The sequence below is a fragment of the Seriola dumerili genome, unplaced genomic scaffold (assembly GCF_002260705.1).
Source record: "Seriola dumerili isolate Sdu_G_001 unplaced genomic scaffold, Sdu_1.0 BDQW01001821.1, whole genome shotgun sequence".
In the NCBI taxonomy this organism is placed as follows: domain Eukaryota; kingdom Metazoa; phylum Chordata; class Actinopteri; order Carangiformes; family Carangidae; genus Seriola; species Seriola dumerili.
The window spans coordinates 174,911-187,266 of record NW_019176076.1 but is presented as its reverse complement, the minus strand read 5'-3'; the positions used below and the strand labels follow the sequence as shown (position 1 = coordinate 187,266).

General features: G+C 40.7%; 1 protein-coding gene across 3 annotated transcripts in view; it reads left to right on the top strand.

Annotated features, from left to right (window-relative positions):
- LOC111238978 (5'-AMP-activated protein kinase subunit gamma-2-like) overlaps window positions 1-12,356 on the top strand; it is a 37,047-nt gene that overhangs the window by 6,130 nt on the left and 18,561 nt on the right. Inside the window, exons 1-5 of one of the 3 annotated variants that reach the window (XM_022768728.1) lie at window positions 795-1,471; window positions 6,207-6,433; window positions 8,588-8,639; window positions 9,769-9,875; window positions 10,681-10,762. In XM_022768728.1, coding sequence (XP_022624449.1) covers window positions 1,378-1,471; window positions 6,207-6,433; window positions 8,588-8,639; window positions 9,769-9,875; window positions 10,681-10,762 — 562 coding nt within the window. In that variant the 5' untranslated portion in view covers window positions 795-1,377. Of the gene's footprint in view, window positions 1-794; window positions 1,472-6,206; window positions 6,434-8,047; window positions 8,075-8,587; window positions 8,640-9,768; window positions 9,876-10,680; window positions 10,763-12,356 lie in introns of those variants that run through there. The other 2 variants (XM_022768727.1, XM_022768729.1) reach the window with 2 other exon arrangements.

Genomic DNA, 12,356 nt, shown 5'->3' with positions numbered 1-12,356 from the left:
ATGTGTTTTTGGAACCTAGATAGTATTTAAAATCCTCCTGGATATGAAACTTAGCAACCTTCAAAACAAACGGAAGTGAATTAATTTTACTAGGGTATGAAAAAAATATTACAGTGAATATCACAAGATGTTTGAGGTGAGTGATTTCATCATTGATATGGCAACCCCTAACTCATGTTGGTCATTGACCCACTGAGCAGAGTGGAACACTTGCATAACATGTTAATTGAGATCTGTACTGGGCATGCTGTAGCTAATGTGAGCAGCAAATACTGGGTGGGCCATCTGTTAAGGGTAGGAGAGGCTAGTGGTATTGAATGGAAGCTTTCTGATCAGCTGACAGAACATGGGATGTCCCCCGGCTGTCATCTGATGGGGGCTGGCCTGTGCAATCTTAAAGGTCAGGCCCCCAAAATTTACAGACAACTGAATGTACAAATGGCAGAGCTTTTGGACACCCAGCTGAAAGCCACAACCTGTATGTCTTTATTTGTAGTCCCTGTAATGGCTCAACTGCAAATGTAGAAGAATTTAAAATAGAGCAGGCTTTTATCACAGGAAATTGCGTGAAGACGGAGTGAGACAGATGTGCCTGTGCTGAATTTACTCTGCGGGAAAAGGGAGGGCAGTGGAAGAGAGGGGCGGGGAGATGTGCTGCCTCAGCCAATCGCTGGTGTAACCTTCACAGGCTGGCCTCCTTTTACAGGCTGCTGACACGGGTGCTATATTAAAGAGATGCCACCCACAGCTGCACCTGACAATTTAAAGCACTGGCAGTGCTGAGAGAGGGGGAAGAGGCGCTCCGGTCCGTGCCAGTTGTTATTTGCATCACTTGCAAAAGGAACATTTCTTTGCTGAAGCTGTATGGAATTTACAGCTTTCATACTTTCCAAGCCTTTTCATCAAATACACGAGCTGACACAGATGGTGTACGCGGCTTCTTGCTGGTCTGTGGCCCTGGAGGATTTTTAGCCTTATTGGTGACTTGCTGCGGTTGTCATATTCTGTTCTGCTGGCTCCAAGAAAAAGTAGAATGTGCAACTTCGTGGAATAGCCAAATGTATTCTTCTCCTGCGGATTCACGTGAAGTTAAAAGAGGACTATCATTTATATATTCCTTGATCCATCGATTGAAGTCGACCAGTTTGGTCCTATAAGGAAAGAGGACCATTTCTCTTCTAAAAACAGATCAAATCGCTTCAAAGACTAACCATTCTCTAGATGTTCTCAGTTGGATATACCTTTCACCTTAACTTCTGCGCAACTTTCTTCACTTAGAAATGGAGTGACTCTCACTTTAAGCCATTTCTGCTCCCCTTTCGTGATGTGGATGGTCATGGTCAGATTTAGTTTTGAGCCCACAACCCACTGTGTTCCATGAAGAGGTTTGGCAGTCTAAGAAGGAGCAAGAAACGGAAGGAGCAAGATGGGTTAGGAGGGAGGCATCAGTCCGAGGCATCATGTCTTTCTGGTAATGTGTTGTGCTCTTCACCTGCTATGTTAGACCTTTGTCTTGAAATTTTGTTGCGTTTTGTTGCAGTAGTCCAATAATCTTCTCTTAAGTACATTTAAAGGTTTCAGAATAATATATGATACATTTTTGTAATCCTGCATAAATATTCTTACGATTGAACAAAGAGTGAGCATCTATATTTTTATTTATTTGGTATTGGTATCATCTATGTCCTGAATGCTGTTGTAGCCATAGGTGCTCCATATAGTTTAGGTTCTGCTTATGTGGCTGCTCTCTGGTTTCACATATGCATTCAAAGCATCTGCACAAAGTGACAGGACACAAGCCAAAGTGGTAAAACTGTGTGTGAGAGGCAAGAGGTCACTAATCACTTTGCAAAATTCATATACATAGACACATTTTAATCACTGCACATACAGCAATGCGCTTCATGCATTGTAAGTGATTAATATATCTGCAGTGATTTAAATGTTGTAATGGTATGTGAAAATTAACTGAAGTCGTTTCACATAATGCTGTGAATGAAATGAAACAGCAAAAATTTAATTTGTTTTTATTTTTTAGTAATCCTGCCATTATGGTGGAGTAATTTATAGCCATGCTACTTGATACAGTAAGTTCAGTGTCATTATTCTGTCCCATATTCAAAGGGAGTCTCTTCAGAATATCTGCTCCAGTTTGAAAACTTTATTAAAATAGACAGGAACCGTTAAAGCTTAACTAGTGAGAATCTTTGCAGCTTGTCCTTGTGTTTTGGATCAGACTCTTATTGCTTAATATTCTTTCAGGTTTACATTATAGGTAGCACGACACCACCACGACAGGAATGACAGATGCCAAACAAAAAGTCCAGACCACCATGCGCACTTAATGCAGTTATTGTAAAGTGTTTGCTCATAATGGTTGATGAGTGAAGTGTTGGGGCACACACTGTGTGGTGTTCAAGTGGCACTTTATCACAGACTTCACAGCTCCTGATTTAGAGCCAGTCTGACCTCGGTGGAGTAGATGAGAGGACCAGAGTCCTGTCATAATGATGTACATCCATATGTTGTTGTATAGGATATAGACTTCGTCATAAAAGCAGTATATGATGTGGTGACACAGCAGCCTAAACCATAAGTCCTTTGATCCAGAGCCTCACAACGTGGAGGTTGCAGCTATGTTGCTGTGTGTTCACTGCACCCTTTAAGGAGCTGACATTTACGTGTGAAATTTCAGAAGTGGCTAGTTAAGAGGATATCTGTGTGCTTCTTAGCAACACTGTATGTTAGTTTAAATTCTGACTGCTCACATAAATGTTTTGCTGCGATGCAGTTTGCACACCTACGTGACATTGTGAACCTTTTTACTGGGAGCTTGTATTATGGTATACCTAGCATGGTGTTGTTAATTGGGGTTACTGACTGTTTGTTATATCATCTATTGCTTCACAATCTACACACCAGTTCTAACCAGTGTGCTTCTATAAACATAGTCATTCACAGTTGAGATTCATCATGTTAAATAGCTGGCCAGAGATGGCTGTAGCAGCATGTCCATTGGGCCTGTGTAGGCCTCACTGCTGCTCTGACGTCAACCAATGGGGCTCACGTTGCTCCCAGTCAGTATAGCCCCACGTGACTGAAAAACACCCTGTTTTCTCCTGACTCCTCAGGGGGCACCCAGATTGAGAGGATCTGCTTTTAAAGGTGTTGCCCTAACACAGCATTGCAGTAAATTACATTAAAACAAACAGAAGAGATTAGCCTGGTTACAGACCTCTGAATCAATGCCCACATTGCAGATTTTTTGTTTAGCAATTCATATTAGGGCTGAAAATATAGTACATAGTACAGATAAAAATCTGAATTTTTCTAAATCCCAAGGTGACATCTTCACATTGCTTGTTTTGTCCAACCAAATCCCTTAGCCAAAACCCTAAAATAGTTACTCCACTATCACATTAGGAAAAAAACAGCTTTTCCTCACAACTGAGAGGCTGGGACGGGGTAATATTTGATTTATTGTTTAAGGCCTTTCCAGGCAAAAAAAATGAATTTATTAAAATAGTTGCAGATAAATTTTCTGTGGGTTGTATAATTGATTAATTTCTCTAAATCAATGCTTCTTTTGTCTTCCTGCATACACAAAGCTGTGTCTGTTACATCAGGACATCTTATCAGTCTGCAGTATGTTCTTATAGATACCCTCACTCTAGAATATTATATAGGGCACTGTGTGAGGTTTTTTTTAATGCATGTAAAGTTAGATGGGCTGGATTACTTAAAGCAAGACATCTATTTCCTTTTTCCTGGGTGGTGTCAAGCTGGCCCCTATTAACCAGTTTTAGGAGAGGGCTTCAAGCCCCACTGTTATCTCCTCCTGTGGAATGTGCCACAACAGCGTGGCTAAAATAAGAAGGCTACACAGCGGAAGCAGGGCACACCAAAGAGGGCCGGTGCACACCAACTAAATGTCAAGAGATAGTGTGGAGTGCACTTGGACAGACCAAGGAAAAATGGTCGCCCGACACACTGCGACTTATTTATGAAAAACTACTCTTCTCCTTTTTGAAGCTCATGTATAGATCGCAGAAAAGGTTTATCACATAACATTAGGTGAAATTACTGTACCATGTTGCTGATATAGGGACTTCTTTCTGTGCAAATTAAGGAATATGCACTAAACCCATTTCTCAGTCATATGTTCAAATTACTTAATGATCTCAGTTTGGTACAAATGACCAAGTCAAATGGATGATTTACTGAAACACGCGGGCGGTTGAGTTCTCATGTGACATTTACATAGTCTTGGCATTACTGTCACCAGTGCTGGATATATGGACATGATAAAAGTCAACTGGAAGTCTCATGGTCGAGGTCCTGTAATGTGAACCATTTGGTCCACATCATCCATGTCCCTCATTGTCTGGCCTCAGAAATATGTCAGTGGGGTGGAGCCGAGGCAGCGCGAGTGTCGCATGTCACCACCGTGCATAAGATTGTGACGCCTGAATATGTGCAGGGGCTGTCATGTGACTGACACCTTCACCCTGACACTGTCACAGGAGGAACTGCATCACGGACAGCTGACTGTTACACTAGACTTAGGCTTCATGCGGGTGCTTATGTTGTAATCAGCCTAGTTATTATGGAGGGACTCATGAGACAGGAAGAGAAGATGACCTGCATGATTCATTGTGTTTCTTTTGCCAAGTAGTGATCTGTTATTGACTGGCTGATTGATTTTTTTTTTTTAAAGTTTAGAATTAGTTTAGATGAAATGAGCTTTGGAGTGCCATCAAGGGATTTTTCATTAATACAGTCAGAGGGATGCAGATGTGCAGAACATCTGTCACTGTTTTCACTGCAGTGTTATTGAGGAATATGCCACAGGAATAATTATCGCCTAGAGTAAGCAGTTAAATATAATCAGTTAGTTAATTAATACATTTTTAAAAACGATTACTTTTGATAAATCTGTTTGGTATTGTGTCTTCTTGTGATTTGTTTCAAGGCTTTTTAACATTTACAGTTTATCTATCATCCACATTTTATTTTCAAGACATGATGCAGCCAATTTGTCACACTAAAAATTTAATAAGGTGCAACCCACAGAGAAACGTAACAGGAGCGCTCACAGGTTTGCCTTTGCCTTCTGATCACACGCAGGGTTAAACCCACCTCTTCCTGAATGTAGAAGGTGCCTGCAGCATCATGTAGCCCCAGGGACTGGGTCTAATTTAAAGTGTGGATGTAAACAAACATTTCAACTTTAAGAAAAAAAAAGCAGGCAATAAAACAAAATAAGATTGGAAAACACACCTGAAATTAGATTAACAAAAATGACAGGCTCAGCAAACCCACACAGGTGTTTTCACTTCTGGTTAATTAGAGGTTGAAGTTGGGTGGAGCTATGCTGTAATTACACCCCCACACACAGTCTTTAGATGAGGTCTTAATTGACAAAATAAGTGAAAACACCTGTGTGGGTGATCCATGGCTGCATAGGGCCTTTATAATTTGAACCCATGTTTTACAATGAGTTTTCTCATTACTTAAATATATTATTCATTGATTGAGCTTTTAAAAATGCATCTATCAAGCTTCTGATTACCAAAAAGATGTAAAATTATTTTGACAGCACAATCCAGCCTACATATAGTTTCAGGGGTTGGTATATGATCAAGTTTTTTATTTAAACCTTTCATCCACACTGGGTAGAAAAAAATAACAGAAACTCCTTATATTATTGTAGCCCCACAGCAAATACAAAAAACCCATATTTTTTTGTCTCTATAATTTATTCAGTGTGTTGTTATATGTTTTTTGAAAACTCCTAAAAATGATGGTTGTCATACATCTGGTAAAGCACAAACATATTGCTAATGTGATGCTTAATGTAACTCAGTTTTCTAGCTGTATTTGTAATGCTTGTTTACCTACTGCATCCCTGTCTGTTAGTGACTGGGCTGTGGATTAAACTCTGGTATCTTTGTTGTTTCTCAGTACTCAGGACTGCCAGGCCCAGATGGATCAGATGTGCATTCCTTCTCTCTTAGAGCATGTGACAGCATTGATGGTATCTGCTGCAGTCACGACTGTAGCACCTCAGTCTTAACAACTAAGCCTATCATCGATGTCAATCCGCACTGCGTCTCAGTGTCACTGCCAGCGCAGTATGGATTGACATCCAGAGAAACAAGAGATAAGTTGAGGTATCTACTCCGGACCTTTTTATCTCTCCGCAGCCTCTGGACTCTCCACACCACCCACCACCCCGACCCAGGTGTCCAGCCAACCTGTGTTCACCCAGGAGGCCCAGCCGAGCGGGCCCAGCCCTGAACGCTTGGAGCCGAGCTCCAGATCCCGCTCCCTCACCACACCTCCAGACACAGGACAGCGTCTCAGCCTCCCCTCTGCTAAACCCCCCATCCCTTCCTCAAGCCCTGTGCCATCTTACTCTACCTCACATCAAGTGAGTCTCACTGCAAAAATGCTACTCATTTTATGTAGCCATTTAAATCGGAATGCCATCTATTTTAAGAATTCATGATATTTGTTTGTTTGCCTCAGGACAGTTCTGCTCCTGCTTGTGAGCTCTGTGGCTTAGAAGTAACAAATGCATGGGATTTTGTAAAAAATGGGTGAAATATTTATTGCTTTTACTCAAAAAATAAGTCTAAATATGTAACTGAATTTGCAGATAAAATGCTGTATCTTTTCACTAATTCAGTATCGGTAATATTAAGCTGTATTTTCTGAAAAGCACTGATAAAACTGCTTGGTCATGGGTTGTTGAAGCTGATAATTGTTTTTCTTTGTGGCTACATAAAAGTGGCCTTACATGCCTTCTGTCTAAGTCATGTGCTACTTTACTCAGACTCATAAGGGTTTAGTTGGGCAGTGGTGAACAGAAAGCATGAAAGATGCAAATCTCTTCAATTCAAGCTCTGATACTTCACCATGCAGTTGTGTCAACAAGCCCATGTTTGCACTATTTGCTCTGAGCATCAGTGGCAGAACAGAAGGTGTAAATATTGTTTCAGCACTGAGGCTATGTCTCAAACCGTGTTAGATGTCAGCTAAGTGGCTGCACAATTGACTGTTACTGCAAAAACAGCTGAGAGCAAATTTAGTCTTTTGTCACAACAAGACTTTTCTCTGAAGGTTTATTAGGATTCAGGCAGTCTGAGTCAGGATGGGAGACCAGACATCTACAGCTAGTGAGGAATGACTCCATGGCTGTGCAGATTTAATGAATAATTATCTGAAGGTCTGTCTCGACCTGTCTGCTGTGAGTGATTGTGGGTTCTAGCCAGAGTGGCTAAATCAATATTTCATCACCAGTATTGTATACTGTTGATATTAACACCCAGTCAGTGCCTGTCAGCCTCTCTGTGTCCCCTCCTCTCCCATCATACATAAATGGAGGCCCACAAATAATCTTCTGATTTGACTTTTTGCCAAATTTATTTTTTTAAAGCAATTTATTTAATGGATTTGTGAATGTCTGCTTCCCTGGAGTTTGCTGTAATACCAGAGCAGGCTGCATGCCTGCTGTGATGCAGCAGCGCAAGATTTATGAAAGCGCAGGAGTAGTTTTTGGCAAGAGAAGTGCTGTGTCACCATTGCAGGACGACACCAGGGACTGTTTAACATCCCAGCACCGGTATACAGGCTTTCTCATACTGCTGCAGTGGCTTGTTGTGAATACACTGAATAAATTAGGGACTATGGGAAATCATGTATACACAAGCACACTTTGAGCATGCTAATATCTCAGCATGACACAGCATATGTCATGCTGGGAACTCGCCTGTGCTGTGTGTGAGATGCAAAAAGCACAATTTGCTTGTCATTTTCTCATCTTCCTGCTGCTGCCAAGGAGCAGAGCTGTGGAGTTGTATCTGTAGATCTCAACCATGTTGCTCGATTTGTCAGACGAAATGAACAGAGGATGTGACTAGGCATCCCCAGCTTCTTGCTGCTTAGCAACGTAAGGGATTTCCTAATATGGTGAAGCACCCAGGTTGCTCTGCATGGAGGGGTGTGTCCACAGTGCGTGGAGCTTCCTGCTTATTATCCCCACGCTTCATGCGAGAGATTTTTTCCTGCGGTGAGTTATGTTTGGCAGATTATGGCTTTAACAATGAATTCATCTGGTTTATTGTAGTGGGACTTATTCTGACACGCTTAGTGAAGTGGTTGTTTTGAGCAGCGTGTACGCATTGGTTCCCCCTACTGCAGCAAATGGATCAGGACTGTTCCACTCCGAGTTTTGAGGGGTGTGTGTATAGTCTATTAATAATGTGCGACTAAAGTTGCAGCTCCACAGTACAAGGTGTTTGTCACGTTACCTGTGTATATTTAGCGGAGTTGGAGGAGCTTTATGTAATCGGTAAAACGCTGGTGGCGCGCGACGGTTTTTTTTATTTTTTTATTTTTTATGTTTGCGCACCACAGTTGGACTCGATGTGACCGGTCTGCTGGGGCCGCTGGTGGAAAGTCGCTTCAGTCTGCTGTTAACTCACAATTCACAGCAAAGTTTAGTCGTGTGCAACCGTGTGTTGTTGTGAGGATCCGCTGCACTCTTCACTGCAAACTTCTGCCTTCTCCTCCCCTCTCATAGGTCTACGGTCTATTCGAAGGCATGCTGGAGAAACTTGAACTAGATGATGATGGTAAGTGTCCCGATGCGGTATCTGCTGACCCACTGCTCTGTTTTTAATGCCTTCAACGCAATTCGTCCGGGCTTAATGTATTGCAAAGATGATCAGGGTATCATTGGTATTTCAGTGATGCTGCGAGTTTAAGAGGATATTTTACCAAGTCACAGATGTTAGAGTTAAATCCGTTTTAAAGATTGTGTTGACAGTGCGATTCATCCACTCTGATCTGTGTCATATATGTAAGGGATTCCCTCTCCAGCCTGCTGACTTCACCGGTTTGTTTATAACACCTGTTCTTTTAAATGTCTAATCATTGGTTTAAATGGGAATTTAACGCAGTGGTATCGATGAAGGATGACAGATACCCAATGCTAGAGAGACTACAAGATATTCAACAGGCCTTTCCTCTACATTTGATCATGGTGCAGCATATGTTTTAGGAAATGATTTTGATTAGTTGATCATGTTGTCTGTAAAATATAAATACATGAAGTCCTCTGATTTACTGTCATGATTTAATTAGATTGAATTCAGAAAAACTTTATACAATCTTGTTTGGGCAAATGTTCCAGCATCTGGCTTCCCAGATCAACACACACATAGACAGGAAAAGAAATAAGACAGTTAAAAGCTATAAGCTTAAAACTACATATACAATTAGCAATTCATACATTAATAAATGAATACAATTTTATTCATCTAAAAGATGCAATAATATCTAACCACCAGTCCAAAACCTTTATTTTTATTGTTTACAATGATATGAAAAGAGGAGAGTTGCAAATCTTTACATTTATTTAGCTGGAACAAACAATTATTTTAAGTCAAACTAATCCGCTCAGTGTTTCTCCACCACATGTGGGGAAAAAATTACTGTAATCTTCAAAGTGCATCATCTATGACGGATCTAAGCTCCTACAGTACTTTGCTTCCCATGTTTTTCCACTGTTTTTGTGCTTGTTGGTGCTTAAAGCAGAGCGTAATTATCAGTGAGATGGAGCAGTAAAGTGGCAGTAAGTGGTCCAAAGCGTAATGGTTGTTTAGGCTCTGAGAGTGTGTTTTGTTTCCAGGCGCTCATTATATATTCCCTGTGAGATTTATCCTTCCTCCAAAAGTATTTTCCTGCCTTCTTTACTTGCAGCTGCTGAACCTGAGAGTGATATTTACATGCGCTTTATGAAATCCCACAAGTGCTACGACATCGTCCCAACAAGCTCGAAGCTGGTTGTGTTCGACACAGCACTCCAAGTTAGTACTGATTGTCCCTATGTCTCTGTATTTGCACTTCCCTTTTCATGATAGCACCTAAAATGTATGACAAATGGTTCATCGTCATCATCGTCAAAGTGTGCTGCACCACAGTTGGTGGAAAAAGTGGTAAAAATAAAAGTAATAAATTAAAAAATAAATAAGAGAAAAATACCATATATGATTTTGAGGTCGCTAGTCTTGAGAACTGAAAGAGCTGAAGTTAATGTTCAATAAAATCCGAAGGGTTATTTTGCCTCAGAGCAGTTTCTTTGAGTTGGTTGATGAGATTGTCATAAAGTTGTTAAACAGTAATCCTTTGGAGGTCCGGCCTCTTTGATGTGTAGATCTTCAACCACTAAATCCACTGAAGCCAAGGGTTAAGAACCCTTATCTAAAAGAGGTGGAAATACTAAAACCAACACAAAACCATCAGTAGTTTAAAAAGCACTTCAAAGAGGTTTGTCTACTGGTGAATGTGATGCCTTCAGATAATGATCAGGGCTGCAACTAAAGATTATTTTCAATTAGACATTAATTTGTTGATTATTTTTTCACTTAAACAGTCTATGAACTGTCAAGAAAAATGTAAAGAATTCCCATTACAAGTTTTGGGAGCCTGCAGGTGAAATATCTTGATTTTTTTCCAACCATTAGGAGTCAGGATTGTTACAGATCCTATATAAATATAGATTAATAGACTGTTTCAGCTGTAGAAAGGATAGTCACATGTTGTGAAGTTTGATCTTTGATCTATGATCTTATTGTATAATCTCATTTTCTCCTTTCAAATGTTGCTTGACAGGTTAAGAAAGCATTCTTTGCCTTGGTTGCAAATGGTGTGCGAGCTGCCCCACTGTGGGACACAGAGAAACAAAGTTTTGTGGGTAAGAACATTCAGATTTGTTAGGAAATGTACTTTATGGTTGTTTTTTATGTGTTTTCCTTTCACATACTGAAATAATTGTGTTTACAGTGTCTCCAATAGGAAATATACAGAGAGGGGACACATTAAAGGCAAAACCTGAATAAATTAGTGGAGAAACATAACAAATGCAGCTGCTTCCACACAGGTGCAATGCATGGCACAATTAACCTTCAGCAGTCACTGATCACGCCAACGTGATCAAACCAATGGTCAAAATAGCCCTTAGACTGCTAAGAGTTTAACATCCAGTCATGCTCTGTGACAGGTATAAAAATGCTGAGCAGGCCCAGTTGATTTTGATTTTGTACAAAGATGGCAAAAAGGAAAAGATCCAACTGACTTTGAAAGAGGTTTCATTGTTGGGGCGTGGATGGGAGGAGCGTCAGTCACAGAGACTGCTCAACTGGCTGGTGTTTCAATAGGAACAGTGACTAAAGTGACATCTGCATTTAGATCTACGGGAAAGACGTCAGTAAATAGGGTTGGAAATTATGGTTGACAGAGCACATTTGATGACTGGGATGCTCATGTGTTAGTGCGATATGTAAGGAAATATAAAGAATCAACTGTTCATCAGGTGACTGAGAACGTCAGTGCAGCACGTGATCAGAGTGTGTCAGCAAGAACAGTTCCATACAAATTACGTAGAGAGGGATACTTGTTCACTGGTGCAAAAACCACAGGCAATAATCTTTAGAAATGTGGAAAAAAGTGATATGGTCAGATGAGTAATCCTTCATCATATTATCCACAAGTGGGCCAGTGCATGTGTGGCGTACACCAAGAGAACGGTACAGGCCTGAATGCTTGACCCCTGCAGTAAGGGGATCTGGGGGCTCTGTTATGCTGTGGGAGGCCCTTTTTCTGGCATGGTTTGGATCCACTGCAAATCAATACAAAGTGGTTCGGACTGATCACCTTTATCCTATGACAAAACATTTCTATCCTGATGAGAGTGGTCTCTTCCAGGATGATGATGATGCCATCCATAGGGCATGAGGGGTTACTGAATGGTTTGATGAGTATGAAAATAATGTGAATCATATGCTATGGCCTTCAGAGTCACCAGATCTCAACCCAGTTAATCACCTATGACAGCACTCTACACCACCATCATCAAAACACCAAATGAGGGAGTATCTTTTGGAAGAATTGTATTCACCCCTCCAGTAGAGTCTCAGACTTGCATAATCAATGCCAAGGTGCATTGAAGCTGTTCTGGTGGCACATGATGGCCCTCCTTACTAAGACACTTCTGGGTTTGTCTGTTTTTTAAAAAGTTGCTAAATCATAATACCATTAATACTTAATACTTATTAATACTTACGTATTTGAACCAAAAAAGAAGGAAGAAAAGGCTTTCACACTCTTTGCACATTGCAGATGTAAATGATTCGCTTTCAGTCAAATACCCTCTCCAGATAAGACACAATTTAGTTTTATAAAGTCAAAACTGCCATTTCATTATTTCCCCTAACTGAGATGGAAAATGTGCTTGCTGTGCTGGTGCACCATTGCCAACTGAACACAGAGGCAACGTTGTGTATTAATGC